At 36.4% G+C, this 17,669-nt stretch overlaps 1 protein-coding gene across 1 annotated transcript in view; it reads left to right on the top strand.

The window, feature by feature from the left end:
• TBCA (tubulin folding cofactor A) overlaps window positions 1-16,948 on the top strand; it is an 87,209-nt gene extending 70,261 nt beyond the window's left edge. The window contains exons 3-4 of the mRNA XM_023214918.1: window positions 14,813-14,899; window positions 16,673-16,948. Of these exons, the coding sequence (XP_023070686.1) occupies window positions 14,813-14,899; window positions 16,673-16,753 (168 nt within the window). The 3' untranslated portion in view covers window positions 16,754-16,948. The remainder of the gene's footprint in view (window positions 1-14,812; window positions 14,900-16,672) is intronic.
• The last annotated feature ends 721 nt before the right edge of the window (window positions 16,949-17,669 follow it).

Below are 17,669 nucleotides of genomic sequence, written 5' to 3'. Positions count from 1 at the left end.
AACTAATGTAGTTTTTACAGTAGTCCTCTGAGATTATATTATTATTTATTTCTTTACTATTAAAACTTCCATTTAAAGATAAGGAAACTCAAACACAGGTTAAATAACTGCCCAAATCACGCTGTTGCTAAGTGACATAGCTGAGATCTTGTTTTGTTTTTTGTTTTGTTTTGTTTGAGACAGGGCCTCACTCTGTCATCCAGGCTGGAGTGCAGTGGTGTGATCACGGCTCACTGCAGCCTTGACCTCTCGGCTCAAGCAGTTCTCCCACCTCAACTCCCCAAAGTGCTGGGATTACAGGCATGAGCCACTGCACCTGGCATAGCTAAGATTTGAACATAGGCACTCTGTTTCTAGTATCTGCACTCTTAACTGCTAAACTTTACTGCCTTTCGATTTTTAAGTATCAAATATAAAAATGGACTAATATTATATTAATTATATATTTAGATTCACAAATATTTTCTCCAAACTGATGTGAAGACCACAAAAATAAAATATGTATTGCACTTTTCAGTGACTACTTCTGATTGTCTTCATGACAAATTTCAGTGGCCTTAACATTGCATACAAGGCTCTTCTTGATTTTGAATCAAGAAATGAGGTTACATCTGCTTATCTAACCTCATTTCTTACCAATCCCTATCTTGACCTCTTAGGTGCCTTATAGCTCCCTGAACGTGCCCTTTCTTCTTTGCCTCTGAAATTTTGCATGTCTGAGATGCTCTTACTCCTGGCCTTACTTATCCTTTCCTTATTAATTTCTGTTCTTCCTTGAGGTCTCTTCTACTCTCACTTCTAGACTGAGTTAGGTGCCCCTGCTTTTCGCTCCCATAACACTTCTTTATTCCCATCATAGCATATATTGAACGTTCATGCTCAGCTGACAGTTGCTTCATAATTCCTTGAGAAAATAAAGGCCATTAGGGAATTTTCTCATATTCTTATGACAAAATCTATCAACCTATCTGCATCTGTACATATACCACCTTCCTTCCTGTAAGAGTGGATTATGTGCCCTAGCCCTTGTTACAACTATCAGTGACATTGTTATTACTCTTTTTTCCCTCATCCTAAATACCTCAATAGCATCTGACACAAGTTACCACTTTCACCTTGAAACTTGACACATCCTCTGAGGTGTTCAAAATTAAAATCTTGATCTCACAGTACTCCAACCTACTCTCCCAAACAAAAAAACTATTTCTTCTTTCTTTTTCCTCATCTCAGTGAGTGGTACCTCCACTCATCCAGATACTCAAGCCAAAAATTTAGTTGGTCCCTTCTTGATATTTTTCTCTCTTTCTAATAACCACATCTAATATCGGCATCTCCTATTTCTTGTTTTCTTTTCTTTTTTGAGACAAAGTCTTCCTGTGTCACCCAGGCTGGTATGCAGTGGTGCAATCTCGGCTCACTGCAATGTTCGCCTCCCGGGCTCAGCTGATTTTCCTGCCTCAGCCTCCCAAGTAGCTGGGATTAACAGGCATGCACCACCACACCCGGCTAATTTTGTATTTTAATAGAGACAGGGTTTTGCTGTGTTGGCCAGGCTGTTGAATTCCTGACCTCAGGTGATCTGCCTGCCTTAGCCTCCCAGAGTGCTGGGATTACAGGGGTGAGCTACTGCGCCCAGCCAGCACCTCCTATTTCTTACTCTCTATTTTTCTCTCTACTGCCATTTTTCTAGTCTAGTCCACTATCATCTCTTGCTGGTACTATTTATTGCAGAAGCCTCCCAGTTGGCATACTTCTTTCACCCTTGACATCCTCCATTCCTTTCCCACCACAACCACCAAATAAATCTCTATAAAATGTACCTCAGATCACTTGGTCTTCTACTTAAAATCTAGTGTCAGATGCATTTAAAATAATTTCCAGATGACAGTTTTAAAAAAGGAGAGTGTGAACCAGCTTATACAGACTATATCTTAAAATTTATTTTTAAAATCAGCTCATGAACTCACAGTCATTTTTGCCATGTAAATTGTGGCATAATTGGTAATCACACTTAACTCAGGCTTAATTCAGCAAAATTAATCAATCATTTAAAATAGAATATTTTGTAGGGAGTTGCTTTCTGCCGTGCAGAAGAAATGCAGCAGCAGCTGAAACAACTGGTTGGCTGTGTCTTCCCTTGGCTGTCTAGGAAGACAGCCTTCTTATTTTATTAAGCTTTTAGGAGAGGCCGTCTTCCTTTATTTGTGATATAGCACTGTGTGTATAAAAGACATTTGTGTGTCAGATACTCATAAATTGAGGGAGGATTAGTAAACAGATGTGTAGATATAGTATGTCCCCTTTATTTTGTTTTTTAATATTAATAAATTATATTGGGCAGTGGAGTCTCTTTGTGATGCTCAAGCTGGAGTGCAGTGGTGTGATCCTAGCTCACTGTTACTGCCTCAAACTCCTGGGTTCAAGTGATGCTCCCACCTCAGCCTCCAGAGTAGCTGGGACTACAGATGTGTGCCACCATGCCTGGCCAATTTTTAAATTTTTTATAGAGACAGGGTCTCACTTTCTTGTTTAGGCTGGTCTTCAACTCCTGGCCTCCAGCGATCCTCCCACCCCAGCCTCTCAGAGTCCTGGGATTATATGCGTGAGCTACCCGGCCTGGCCTTGTCCACCTTTATGAACTAACTACCCTTCATAAGGATTTACATATGGAATGTAACTTTTTATTCTTAAAATTATGATACATACTGCCTTTGTATCTCTTTCACTACATCTAGTGGGAAAATATTATGACATAGTATGTAACTTAATTTTATCCAGGTCCTTCTTGGACTTCATCAGCTTGTTTTCCCGGTCATGTAGCTAGTGACCTCATTTAGTCTTTTTCTTTGCCCTGCTTTTTTTCACCATCAATAATGTATTTTAAAATAGCCCTATAGCTAAAATAGTAGTTATCTGTTACATGGAGTGGAGGAATAAATGTGTTCCCTTTCTAAATAAAATTCTACAAATAATGTTATGGGTTATCACAGAACCTGTTTTCATTTATATTCATGTATGTATCATATTTCAATAAAATCACTACTTTATAGGTAAGGATTAACTACTGAATCCTGTGTTGTACTTGTCATTTCAAAATACCAGCCACATACTAGTTGCATTACTGACTACATACACAGATGTAAAAGGGAAAAAAAATTGTTCAAAAGTTGTTTCTACCCTCAGCCATGTTAAAATTCTCTTTTTGGTCATGGGTATCATAGTTTTTAACAGGATTTGTTAGATTCATAGCCAACTTAGTACTTATTCAGAAATAACATCTCATATCTCATTATAGAACAATAGTTGTTTCTGTTTGCTTCTGTTGTCGACCTACCGTGTATATAGTTGTCAATTGCAGTTTTGTTTCAGAGTTTCCTAAAAACTTGTCTTTAGCCAGCCTACATACATTTCTTAATTTCCTTTCCCTGGCTTAGCTATATTATGGCCATTCATTTTTTTTTTTAATCATATACAATGGGTGTTGCATAACCAAAAGGATGGTCTGTTCCTGATTGCCTGAGACTTTAAGGTCAGCAATGATTTTCTTAATATTTATCGTGCCTCTCGTAGAAAATATCAAGAAAGCCAAGTGCTGCATTTTGTGAGTTTTCTACACTTCTCCCTAGATTTCCTCCTCTTCTGAGCTAAACACTGTCCTCAGTCACTTCTCACTACTTTGGCTCTTCTCTTGCTTGGATCCTTTTTTCTCTGGCTTTCCTACCTCTTCTAAATTGGCTGTATTTTAAGCACACACTTAAGGTGCTATCTCTTATTCTGTACCAAACTCTTACCTGAAGATGGTTGCCAGAAATCAGGGGACAGTCCCTCTGTTGGACTAGGTGTAATTTTGGTTCTTTTAAAATAAGTAATTAGGCCACCAGGTGCAGTGGCTCACATCTGTAATCCCAGCCCTTTGGGAGGCCAAGCTGGGTAGATCACTTGAGCCTAGGAGTTTGAGACTAGCCTGGGGAACAAGCTAGTCTCAAACTATCTTGTTTGCATTAGTCTGTTTTTACACTGCTATATAGAACTACCCGAGACTGGGCAATTTATAAAGAAGAAAGGTTTACTTGACTCTCAGTTCCACATGGCTGGGGAGACCTCAGGAAACTTATAATCATGGCAGAATGTGAAGGGAAAGCGAGCACCTTCTTCACAAGGTGGCAGGGGCAAGAGAGAGAGAGAACAAGTGGGAAGTGCCCCACTTTTAAACCCTCTGATCTCATGAGAACTCACTCACTATCAGAGCATGTAGGAAACCGCCCCTATAATCCAATCATATCCCACCAGGTCCCTCCCTAACATGTGGGGATTATAATTCAAGATGAGATTTGTGTGGGGACACAGAGTGAAACCATATCAAAGATGAAACTGTCTCTACAGGCCGGGTGCGGTGGCTCAAGCCTGTAATCCCAGCACTTTGGGAGGCCGAGATGGGCGGATCACCAGGTCAGGAGATCGAGACCATCCTGGCTAACACGGTGAGACCCCGTCTCTACTAAAAAATACAAAAAACTAGCCGGGCGAGGTGGCGGGCACTTGTAGTCCCAGCTACTCGGGAGGCTGAGGCAGGAGAATGGCGTAAACCCGGGAGGCGGAGCTTGCAGTGAGCTGAGATGTGGCCACTGCACTCCAGCCTGGGTGACAGAGCGAGACTCCGTCTCAAAAAAAAAAAAAAAATTTTTTTTAAAAAATGTATTAGAATACAAAAATTTAGCTGGGTGTGGTGGTGTGCATCCATAGTCCCAGCCACCTAGGAGGCTGAGGTGAGAGGATCACCTGAGCCCAGGAGGTCAAGGCTGCAGTGAGCCATGATCATGCCACTGTACTCTAGCCTGGGTGACAGAGTGAGGCCTTCTCTCAAAAAATATATAAAATAAAATAGAAAATTAAAAAGTAAGCAACTAGGTAAAAGTTTTCAGGAGGCCAGAATATCAGTCAATTAAATATTTATTCTGTCTCTTTTTTATTTTCTGACTAAATAATATAACATGTCATTCAAATATTGCCCAAATTGATTTTAGCCTTCTGTTTCTGATAGCTCTCTTCTTCTCCACCAATTAAGGTTGGGTACAGAGGGTTTTGCCCTCACTTGGTAAAGCTTTCTGGTTTGTTTTTCAACCTATCCTGGGGCATAATGATTGGCAGTAATGACACTCAGTCAGACATATCTCTGTCATTTCTCCTGAGGCACAACTCATCTCTTAGGTTCCAGAAGTAATAAGACAAACTGGTATAATTTTTGGACAAAGAGTTCTCAGTTTTCTCACAAAAGAGTTCTCACAAAAGCTTTGCAATTATTGCGTATAATTGCAGTAATGTAAAATTCATCTTTTTGAAAAAGATGTACACACTTTTTTTTACTCTTTGAAACAAGAGTGAACATTTACGATGACATGTTTCTATGTTTTTCCGAAAAATATAAAGGGGAAATGTTTTTCATTAAATATATGGAAAACGTTAGGAGGCGTCAGTCAACAAAGAACATACCCCTTTGACCAGGAGTGTCTCACAAGGCTGATCCTCAAAGAAAAACCCAGATTTTCTTTTAATCAGTAATAAAAATATGGAAAATAACTTACAATCATGCAATAAAATGTGTTTGTCTCTTGGTACATATATGCAGGCTTATAGAAGGTAATACACTTGCTTTTTTTGTGTGTAGATTTCACAGGAAATTCCAAAAGAAATTCAAAGAGGTCTTGTACATCCTTCATCCTACCTCCCCCAATGTTAATATCTTGTGTAAATATAATACAGTATTCAAACCATGAAGTTGACATTGGTACACCACAGAGCTTACTCATTTCACTAGTTATACCTGCACTCATTAGTGTGTTTGCATGTATAGTTCTCTGCAGTAGCATGTGCAGCAACCAGTCAAGATGGAGAACTGTTCCATCGCAAAGCTCCCTCTTGCCACCTCTTTTTAGCCACCCCATCCCCTCAGCTCCCTAAACCCTAAAGTAGTTACACTGCCTCAAGAATGTCACGTAACATAGAATGGAATCTACAGTATGTAACCTTTTAAAATTGGCTTTTTCTATTTTATATAATTCCCTTTAGGTCCATTGAAGTTATTGAGTGTATCAATAGCTTGTTCTTTATTACTACTAAGTAGTATTCCATGGTTTGGATGTACTAACATTTAACCTTTGATGACCATTTGGATTGTTTCCAGGTTTTTGCTGTTGTGAGAAAAGCTGCTGTGAACATTCATGTACAGTTTTGATGTGAACATAACTTTTATTTTATGTGGTTTTGGGGGAACAGGTGGTTTTTGGTTACATGAGTAAGTTCTTTAATGGTGATTTTTGAGATTTTGGTGCACCCATCACCCAAGCAGCATACACTGAACCTGATTTATAGTCTTATCCCTCACCCCATTTGTACCCTTTCCCTCTGAGTCCCCAAGGTCTATTGTGTCATTCTTATGCCTTTGCATCCTCATAGCTTTGCTCCCATTTATGAGTGAGAACATATGATGTTTGCTTTTCCATTCCTTAGTTACCTCACTTAGAGTCTAACAGTCTCCAGTCCCATCCAAGTTGCTGCAAATGCCATTAACTCATTCCTTTTTGGGGCTGAGTAGTATTCTATATATATATATATATATGCATGGCACAGTTTATCCACTTGTTGATTGATGGACATTTGGGTTGCTTCCACATTTTTGCCATTGTGGATTGTGCTGCTGTAAACATGCGTATGATGACTTCTTTTCCTCTGGGTAGATACCCAGTAGGAATTGCTGGATCAAATGGTAGTCCTACTTTTAGTTCTTTAAGGAATCTCCACCAACATCTATTATTTTTTTGTTTTTTGATTATGATCATTCTTGCAGGAGTAAGGTGGTATCGCATTGTGGTTTTGATTTGCATTTCCCTGATCATTAGTGTTGGGCATTTTTTCATATTTTGTTGGCCATTTGTATGTCTTCTTTTGAGACTTGTCTATTCATGTCCTTAGCCCACTTTTTGATGGGATTGTTTTTTTCTTGCTGATTTGTTCAAATTTGTTACAGATTCTGGATATTAGTCCTTTGTCAGATGTATAGATAGTGAAGATTTTTCTCCCACTCTGTGGCTTGTCTGTTTACTCTGCTGACTGTTCCTTTTGCCATGCAAAAGCTCTTTAATAAAGTCCCAGCTATTTATCTTTGTTTTTATTACATTTCCTTGTGGGTTCTTAGTTATGAAATCATTGCCTAAGCCAATGTCTAGAAGGGTTTTTCCAGTGTTATCTTCTAGAATTTTTATGGTTTCAGGTCTTAGATTTAAGTCCTTAATCCATCTTAAGTTGATTTTTTTTATAAGGTGAGAAATAAGGATCCAGTTTCATTTTCCTACATGTGGCTTGCTAAGTGTCCCACCATCATTTGTTGAAAAGGGTGTCCTTTCCCCACTTTGTTTTTGTTTGCTTTGTCAAAGATAGTTGGCTGTAAGTATTTGGGTTTATTTCTGGGTTCTGTACTCTTGAACATAAGTTTTCATTTCTGTAGGATAAATGCCTAACAGTGCAATTACTAGGTTGTATTCCTGTGGTTTTTGTTTTAAAAGAAACTACCAAACTCTTTTCCAGAGTGGCTGTACTATTTTATGTTCCCACCAGCAATGATTCAGTTTCTCTACATCCTTACCAGCATTCACTGTGATCTGTATGTTTTAATTTTAGCATTTAGCCATCAGCTGTATGATAGCTGTACAGTGATAACTCATTGTGCTTTTAATTTGCATTTCCATAATGGCTAATAATGTTGAGCGTTTTTTCATGTGCTTATTTGCTATCTGTATATCCTCTTCAGTGAAAATGAATGATCAGGCCTTTTGCCCACTAATTGGATGCTTTGTTTGTTTTTTTACATTTGAGTTTTGAGAGTTCATTGTATATTCTAGACACGTGCCCTTTGTCAGATACGTGGTTTGCAGATATTTCTGTTTGTAGTTGTCTTTTTCTCCTCTTAACAGTGTCTTTGACAGAGAAACAGGGATTTTTTTTGTTTTTGTTTTGAGACAGAATCTTGCTCGGTCGCCCAGGCTGGAGTGCAGTGAGGAGATCTCGACTCACTGCAACCTCTGCCTCCTGGGTTGAAATGTTCCTTCTGCCTCAGCCTCCCAAGTAGCTGGGACTGCAGGCATGCGCCACCATGCCTGGCTAATTTTTTTTTTTTTTTTTTTTTTTTTTTGAGATGGAGCCATACTCTTTGCTGGAATGCAGTGGTGTGATCTCAGTTCACTGCAACCTCTGCCTCCCAGGTTCAAGCAATTCTCCTGCCCCAGCCTCCCTAGTAGCTGGGATTATATGCGCCTGCCGCCATGCCCAGCTAATTTTTCTGTTTTTAGTAGAGAAAATGTTTCACCGTGTTGGTCAAGCTGGTCTCGAACTCCTGACCTCAAATGATCTGCCCGCCTTGGCCTCCCAAAGTGCCGGGATTATAGGCATGAGCCATCGCACCCAGCCAAGTTTTTAAATTCGAGAACATCCAATTTATCATTACTTCCTTTTATGAATCATACTTTTGGTTTCAGGGCTAAGGTCTCTTGGCTTGTCTTAGATTCCAAAGATTTTCTTTTTTTTTTATCCTGAAAGTTGTATGATTTTGTGTTTTATATTTAAGTCTTCAATCCATTTTGAGGTAATTTTTATATAAGGTGTTACGTTTGGTTTGAGATTCATCTTTTTGCCAATGTCCAGTTGCTCCAGCAGCATTTGTTGAAAAGGCTGTCCTCCCTTCATTGAATTGCTTTTGTATCTTTGTCAAAAATAGTTGGACATACTTGTATGGGTTTACTTTTGTGTTCTCTCTTCTGGTTCATTCATCTTTATCTATCCCTTTAACAACACTGCACTGTTTTGATTCCGTACCGATGTAGTAAATCTTAACATTGGGAAGAGTGAGTATCTATTTTATTTTATTTTATTCTTTCAAAATTATTTTAGCTTTTCTAGTTTGTTTTGGCTTTCCATGTAAATTTTTAAATAAGCCTATCTGTGTCTATAAAACACTTTTTGATAGGAATTGCATTAAACCTAAAAATCAGTTTGGGGCAAATTGATGTACCAGTTAATGGACATGGTAAGTCTTTCTAATTTATTTAGGTCTGATTTCTTTCATCAGCATTTTATAATTTTCAGCATACAGATCCTGCCCATTATAAATGTATAGCGAAGTTGTTTTTTTTTTTTTTTTTTTTTTTTTGACTCTCTTGCAAATGGTATTGTTTTCAGTTTTGGTTTCCACATACCATATTTGTTGTTAGATATAAAAATGCAGTTGATTGTTTTTTGTGTGTGTGTTGATCTTGTAACCTGCAAACTCACCTTGCTGAACTTATTCTAGGATTATATTCATTTTCTTTCTCAGACCTGATGATGTGAATTACATGGATTGATTTGCAAATATTTAACTGTCCTTGCATACATACAATGAATCCCACTTGATACTGGGATATAAATAATTATTTGTATACATTGCTGAATTCAATTTGCTAATTTGTTGAGGCAGTTTTCTTTTTTGTGCTGTCTTTATGCGGTGTTGCTGTAAGGTTAATACTGATTTCATAAAATCGTTTGAGAATATTGATTTAAAAAATCATTTGTTCCTTTTCTGTTTTCTTGAAGGATTTGTGTAAAATTGGTGTTAATTGTTATTTAAATATTTGGTAGAATTGTCTACTGAAATTGGGTCTGGAGAACTCTTTTGTAGGAACTTTTAAATTACAACTTCATTCAGCAGAACATTGGAGAAAAGGTATTTTTTAAGTTAACAACAACAAATAAATTATAACTTCAGTTTCTGTAGTGATTAATAGGACTGTTTAAGTAATTAAGTTTGGGTAGTTGGTAGTTTTTGAGGAATTGGTCAATTTCTTCTAAGTTGTTTATGAACATTATGAACAATATTATAACATCATTTATAGTATTTCTTCTCGTTTTAATAGTTGCAGGATCTGTAATGATATCCTCTATTTTGGACTACTTTTGGTGATTTCTGCCCTTTCACTTTATCTTTGTCTGTCTTCCTAAAGGTTTATCAGCGTGGTTTTTTTTTCTTTTCAAGAAACCAGCTTTTTGGTTTTTTAATTTTATTACTATTTTTTTGAGACAGGGTTTCACTCTGTCGCCCAGACTGGAGTACAGTGGTACGATCCTGGCTCACTGCAGCCTTAACCTCCCAAGCTCAAGCACTTCTCCCACTTTAGCCTCCCAAGTAGCTGGGACTACAGATGTGTGTCACCACGCCTGGCTAATTTTTCATAGAGATGGGGTCTTGCCATGTTGCCCAGGCTGGTCTCAAATTCCTGGGCTCAAGCGATCTGGCTGCCCCGACCTCCCAAAGTGTTAGGATTATAGGCGTGAGCCATGGCACCTAGCCAAAACCAGCTTTTTGTTTCATACAGTTTTGTCTATTGCTTTTCTGTTTTTAATTTCATTGATTTCTGCTCTTATATATTATTTCCTTCCTTCTGCTTGTTTTAGGTTTATTTTGCTCTTTTTCTAGCTTCTTGAAACAAGAACTTATTTAAATTAAAACAAGATTATTAATTTCAGACCTTTCCTTTTTATTAATGTGAGCATTTAGTGCTATAAATTTCCCAACAGACACCGCTTTAGCTGCATCCCGTAAAATTTGACATATTATATTTTCATTTCCATTTATATATGTCTTTACTTGAGACTTTTTTTTTTGGCCCATGGGCTCCTTACATGTATGTTGTTTAATTTCTAAGTAGGGATTTTCCTTTCTGTTATGATTTCTAATTTTATACCATTATAGTCAGATAATGTATTATGTAGGATTTCAGTTCTTTTAAATTTGTTGGGATTTTTGCTATTGTTTGGGTTTTTTGATCCAGAATATGGCTTACTTCAGTAAATATTTCATGGATACTTGAAAAGTACTTGTATTCTCCTTATTACAACATTGTATTCTCCTTTCTTTCTGAAGTAGAGTGTTCTATAAAAGTCAGTTACACCTTGTGTGTTGATGTTGTTCAGTTCTTTTATACCTTTACTGATTTTCATCTAATATTTCTATCAGTTGCTGAGAGGGGGGTATTGAAATCCCCAGCTTATGTATATGGATTTGTCTGTTTTTCCTTTCAGCGCTATCAGTTTTGGTTTTACATGTTTTAAAACTCTGTTGTTTAATGCATGCACATCTAAGATCACTATATTTTCTTGGTAGATTGATAATTTTATGATAATGTAACATCCCTTCTTGTCTGTGATAATTATTTTGCTTTGAAGTTTACTTCATCTGGTATTAAGTTTAGCCACTCCTGATTTTTTGGCTTTTTAGAGGCAAGGTCTCACTCTTTTGCCTAGGCTGGAGTACATTGTCACGATCATAGCTCATTGTAACCTCCCAGCTCCTGGGCTCAAGTAATCCTCCTGTCTCAGCCTCTTGAGTAGCTAGAACTACAGGCATGTGCCACCACACTCACCTCATTTTTATTTTTTGTACACAGAGTTTCACTGTGTTGCCCAGGCTGGTTGCAAACTGCTGACCTCAAGCAATCTTCCTGCCTTGGCCTCCTTAAGTGCTGGGATTATATAGGAATGAGCCACCATGCCTAGCCCTGCTTTTTTAAATTTATTTTTTCCCATCCTTTTATTTTTTATTTTATTATGTTTGAAGTGAGTTTCTTGTAGACAGCATGTTATTGGGTCCAATCCATGAATCTCTGCCTTTTAACTAGTATATTTACACTTAAAGTAATTTATTGATACATTAGAGCCTAAGGGCCCAAAGATCATTTTTTTTTGACTTAAGATTCTTCTTACAATCTTATTCATTTGGCAATAACCATAAAATACAAGTCAAATAGTTTTCCTGAGAAGTGAGTACATTACCATTTTACCACCATCTAAAGGAAACACTTAACCATTATTCCAGTAATCTCTGGATTACTCTAGAGCCCAGCCTGGCAAACTAATGCCATTGGTTTCAGAGGTAGCCAATATTAGAGTATCTATTGATTATTATAGCTATAGGTATAGCCAGCTTCTGATGGATGATCTGGATCCTTAAAGAAGCTGGAAACCTCATCACAATCAAGCAATAACCTAAGAGCTGGATTGACATTGGCCAGATTATTTCACAGAGCTCTTCTTTCTGACAGAAATGAAGATCTGCCCATTGGGGTATTTCCTTTCCAATTTACATATGTTTGACTCTAAAGGAAATTGACTAGATTTTAGGTTCAGCCATTTATTCATAATACCTGAACCTTGCTAAACTAACTCCCAACTTCCATTTTACCAAACAAGTACCCCATATAAAACCATAACTTGTTTTAAAAGTAATTAGACATCAGTCAGTACCACATCCTGTTGTGTTTGTTCCTTTAAGGTTCTTTGCATCTCCCAGTCTGTGCCAAGATCCTGAATTAAGCTCAGACTTATCATAGTCAACATTAGAATAAACTGACAGTTGATTCAGATATTGTAAACAGAGGACAGTTAATTTGAGTACCACCTCCCAAGGGAAACCCTTTGAAAGATATTCATTTAATTAAGTTTAGGTGTTTTGGGGGGTATCTTTACATATATAATCACACCTCATATACTGTGTTTTAAATTATGCCAGACAGTTGCAATTCAGTGTCCAAAGGTTAAATATATGATTTATGGCTTTGATGAAGCTGTGGTTTGTGGATTCCAAATCATAGTCATCACTGTGTTCCTTTGGCTCTCTGTGGCATGAGCTTCTTGAAGCAATCTCAAATGTTTATTTTCATGTTAATACACCTAGACTTATGGATTGGAGGACAGAGACCTTTTCTTTTTCATCTTTGTATCCCCAGTACCTGGCATCCTGAAGACGTATAGTAAACTTATTGAATGAATTGGGGTAGTGTATGGGAGAGCCTGAGCTTTGGCCCTGTGTAAGTCGGAGTCCTGTTTTGATAGATTGAGGATTCTTGGTCTGTAATAACAGATATAATTTTAATGAATAGAAAGTTATTTTTGGATGGCATTGCTTAAAGATTTTTTTGGTGGCTAAAGCTTAGAAAATATTTTTTTACAAACACATATAGTGACTTGTCATGGATTTGACCTATTCATTTCATCTTGTTTAATTCCTGTAACCATTCTGAAGGGAATTCCTTAGGAAAGGAAGTAGGAAAAATCCAGTATGAAATGTTCCTGTCACTGGTTTTTCACATGTATTCAAACTAACCAGATACACAAAAATAATTTAATGGCAGTGGTTAAATGTGTAGTCATAGTATGATTAGCTCTGAAATAAAATGATGATGTTATGTTTGAAATTTTCAACCTGTGCTTTATTAGTAAAAGAGGCTTAAGTTCAACAATACATTTCCACCTGAGAACATAGATGTGAATAAAGAACTTCTTCAGATTTTTATTTTCAATATGAGCTCTGACAAAGCTATTTGGGAAAGGAAGACGGTACTGGGACTTAAAGTTTCTATTAAAATACAATATTATTGCCATTTAAATTATATCATTACTTTTTATTTTATGTGAGCTTGATAATCTCCTTAGTAAAAAGCTCAGATTTTCTACCCATTTCTTTAAAGGTATTTGACCAAACATTATTTTCTGGAAATAAATGTTTAGATGAGCTCTATGTTTCTTTCTGAGAATAGTTTAAGGAAATAAAGCTTACTACTACTCTAAGAAAAAGCCCTATTTGAAGTCCAACATGTGGACTAAGTCCAACTTATTTACTCTTATCAATTGGGTTTCCCTGTCATTGATTTGATTTTTTTCTTTTATGATTTGATGTGTTATAGTCCAGTTTTGAATGATGAATTGTATGTCCAGAAATATCCTCTGGAATACATATTTCTGTGTTTAATTCTGTAGTGTCTGTCATCAGGAGGAATAGGCAAGAAGTTTAGATTCAGAGGGGTGCCACATTGGTAATTTGGCTCACATTGCATGGGGAGAATAATCTCTCTCCTAAAATGAAGCACGAGGATAAGTAATAACTTTTTATGCATGATAAGCATCAAAAATATGAACCTGCTGGTCTTTGCTTTTCATTTTTCTTTACCTCTCTCTTTCAGTGTGAACCTCCTGCAGTGTGCACACTATGTGATCAATAACTCAATAACTTTTTTCATGCAGTAATTATCTCCATGTGATATTATCTGAACACTGTTTTTCTTTATTACTCAAAAGATGCAGGAGATATTTATATAACCAGCTGATCCCATTTTGGATAAAGGTGCTTTGTGACAGCAGGCGAAATAGTTTATTTTAAATAGCCTTTTAAAATAAATGCTCTATGAAAAGCTTTTGCAGTTAACTTTTACTTAGCATGAGAAGGTGATTACCAAAAAGATTTAGTTCTAAAACTTGTACTTTGTAGATTTTACAGTATGATAGTCTTGCTTTTCTAACCTTTTTTTTTTTTTTCAATTGAGATGGAGTTTCACTCTTGTTGCCCAGGCTGGAGTGCAATGGTGCAATCTCAGCTCATCGCAGCCTCTGCAAGTAGCTGGGATTACAGGCATGCGCCACCATACTCAGCTAATTTTGTATTTTTAGTAGAGACAGGGTTTCTCCATGTTGGTCAGGCTGGTCTCGAACTCCTGACTTCAGGTGATCTACCTGCCTCAGCCTCCCGAAGTGCTGGGATTACACACATGAGCCACCGTGCCCAGCCTTTCTTTCTAACTTCTAATAAACACAGTTTAAGTTAAAATATTGAACTATTTAACATAACCATAACTTTTTTCTGATTCCTGTTAATAAGGATATATTTACCAAGATATGAGCTAAACACATACAAGTTTTGCCATCTCTGAACATCTCACAGAGATTCTCATTCTAGGTAGAGATCCTACAAGAATCCCGGATGATGATCCCAGATTGCCAGCGCAGGTTGGAAGCCGCATATTTGGATCTTCAACAGATATTAGTAAGTAAAGACTTCTGTGTCATATGTTAAAAAAAATTTTTTTCAATCCAATACATGGAAAGCCAAAAGTTTAAATATTTAACACTGAGAACTAGTCGGCAGTATTTCTTGTTCACTTGCCCTTTATACCACTATATTTTAAAATAATTAATGGAGTTTAAATTGTGTTTTGAATTATGCCTCCAGTAAAAGTATTGTTTTCTAACATGTTTGTTCAATTCATTAAAATTTAGCTAAGTTTATTTAAGTTATGATAGTACCAGTATTGTCCAGCAAGGTCTTGATTATTTGGTTTTCACACATAAAGATCTTTTGAGACATTGAGGATGAGTTGACTGATTAAAATTTTAAAAGATCTAATGTTTCAAAAGAATTTGGGCTCTTAATAAAAGGATCTGGAATTCTTTCACATTCAAACCTAAATCAGTTTGAGAGGGGGGGAAAAACTGGTAATCTAGGTAGTCCCCTCATAATAACTTGGAGCTGAATAACACTTATACTTGCTGGTATAAATGCCTTATGATACAGAAGGTAAATAAAGCAGGAAATAATAACTGTTAAAATACTAACTGAGATAGGAAGCATCATTTGTATTTCTTAACAGTTTAAATGCTTTTTTCTCTCATGAATCTAGTAGCTGAGAAAGTAATAGAAATTGCTTGAAAAAAATAATGTCGGCCACCGGGCGCGGTGGCTGATGCCTGTAATCCCAGCCATTTGGGAGGCCGAGGCGGGTGGATCACGAGGTCAGGAGTTGAAGACCAGCCTGACCAACATGGTGAAATCCCGTCTCTACTAACATAAATACCAAAATAATAATAACGTCTTTGGATGACATATTTGTTTGTGAGGATGTATTCAACAATATCTCTGCCCTCAAAGAGCTTATATTTACTAACAGAGAACAAAGATGTGTTTAAGGTATAACATGGAAGTTTAAGAAATTCTTACCTATAGTTTGAGCTAAGCAAATTCTCAGTCCTTTTGCTTTCAGTTTGCATATTAAATACACACATACTTTATTTCCTCTACTCTGTTTGTATATCTCCATCTTTTATTGACATGAAATAAATTGCTAACCATAGATAGCTTCATGTAAAAATCAAACAAAATTTCCTGTGTAGAGTAATTTAGATGATATTATTTCATTTTTCTGTTATCATTACAATACATTAGTAAAAGTTGCCTGTATATCAGTATTATGGAAAAACTCAATCTTTAAATATCAGAAAATGAAAGATGTATTTTGTTTCCTTTAGTGTAGGGTATGTAATACTCATTAGCAAGCAAGCAATTCATTTGTTGAATTCAGAGATTATATTTAACTCTGTTGTGACATTGAAAGCCTTCTTTGTCATTGGGAATAGTTGGTGGATTATTTTGGCCTGAATGCTGTCATATATGGAATATGTTAGTAAATCTTGCTTTTTACTTTTCTCTTTCGTATGATAATGATGGGTCAACAAAATGAGAATAAACTTTTCTGAGGTTTTTATTTAATTTACTTAATGCTGGTAGCTTTAGAAGGCTGTGTTATTCACTTATTATATGAGAATATATACAGTGAAGCAAAAGCACCAGTTTTTTCTTCCTTTCCTTGTAAAGAAGGAGCAGTATGTGGGAAACCTGTGGAATTACAGTATGTTTAGATGAGGCTTGGGATTTTTTACTTTTAATTTTTTAGTTATTTACATTAATGGTTTGTAATATTTGAGTAAAAAAGTACTGAATCTTGAAAAAGATAAACTTAGTTTTTATTGTATTTCATTTTAGGAATGTGAAAAAGACTTGGAAGAAACTGAGGAATATAAAGAAGCACGTTTAGTACTGGATTCAGTGAAGTTAGAAGCCTGAAACTTTTCTTGTATGGGATGGTTTTTGCATTGAATCCTGGGGTCCATTTTACAATCCATTATTTTTGACCACTGCTGTGTGTTCAAGTAGTGTGAGAATGTGATTGTTTTTATCTGGTTACGTATGTATTTCTTTGTCTAATTTAATATGTCAAATAAATGAGTACATCTAATAAAATTGTTTATTTTGTACTTTTCAAAATTTTTAAATTAACCTTTTATCATTAAACCACATAGACTTTATGACAGAGAACTATAATCTGTTAGGTTCTATTTAAACTCCACGTATTTTGCTTCGTAAGCATAGATTGAGTTTTAAAAAATAGGATACCAGTTTTTCAAATAACAATCCAAATTTTAGTTGGATATAGTGGTACATGCCTGTATTCCCAACTACTGGGGAGGCTGAGGTGGGAGGATTGCCTGAGCCCAGTAATATGAGGGTACAGTAAGGTATGATTATGCCACTGTACTCCAGCCTAGGGAACATAGCAGGACCCTATCTCTAAAAGATTGAATTATAAGTTTATTTGGAATAGAATACAGCTGATACAAAAGGAAGAACTCTCTTTGGGGAAGGTCTCACATAAGGCCTTCACAGTGAAAGTCTAACATTTCCATTACTGTAAATGAATGAGAAACATTTAAATCTTTTTCGAGGACAGATTCACACAGAAAATACCCAACCGTTTAGATCTTCAAATAAGATTCTTATGAACAATGAAGAGTTGAATGGTATTTTGAAACAGTAATGGCTATTGCCAGTGAAGTGATGCTGGCAAATATTTAAAGGCTCTTCAGAATAGGAGGGAAACTTCTGATTGGTAGCTTTTGCTGATTTCTGTGGTATAAATACTCCGACTGTGACCAATTTCAAACTACTAATATGACATCACTGAACACAGAGTTATGAATAT

Source organism: Piliocolobus tephrosceles, chromosome 4 (assembly GCF_002776525.5).
Source record: "Piliocolobus tephrosceles isolate RC106 chromosome 4, ASM277652v3, whole genome shotgun sequence".
Taxonomy (NCBI): domain Eukaryota; kingdom Metazoa; phylum Chordata; class Mammalia; order Primates; family Cercopithecidae; genus Piliocolobus; species Piliocolobus tephrosceles.
Note: the sequence above shows the minus strand (reverse complement) of the source record. Positions and strands in the feature narration are given on the sequence as shown.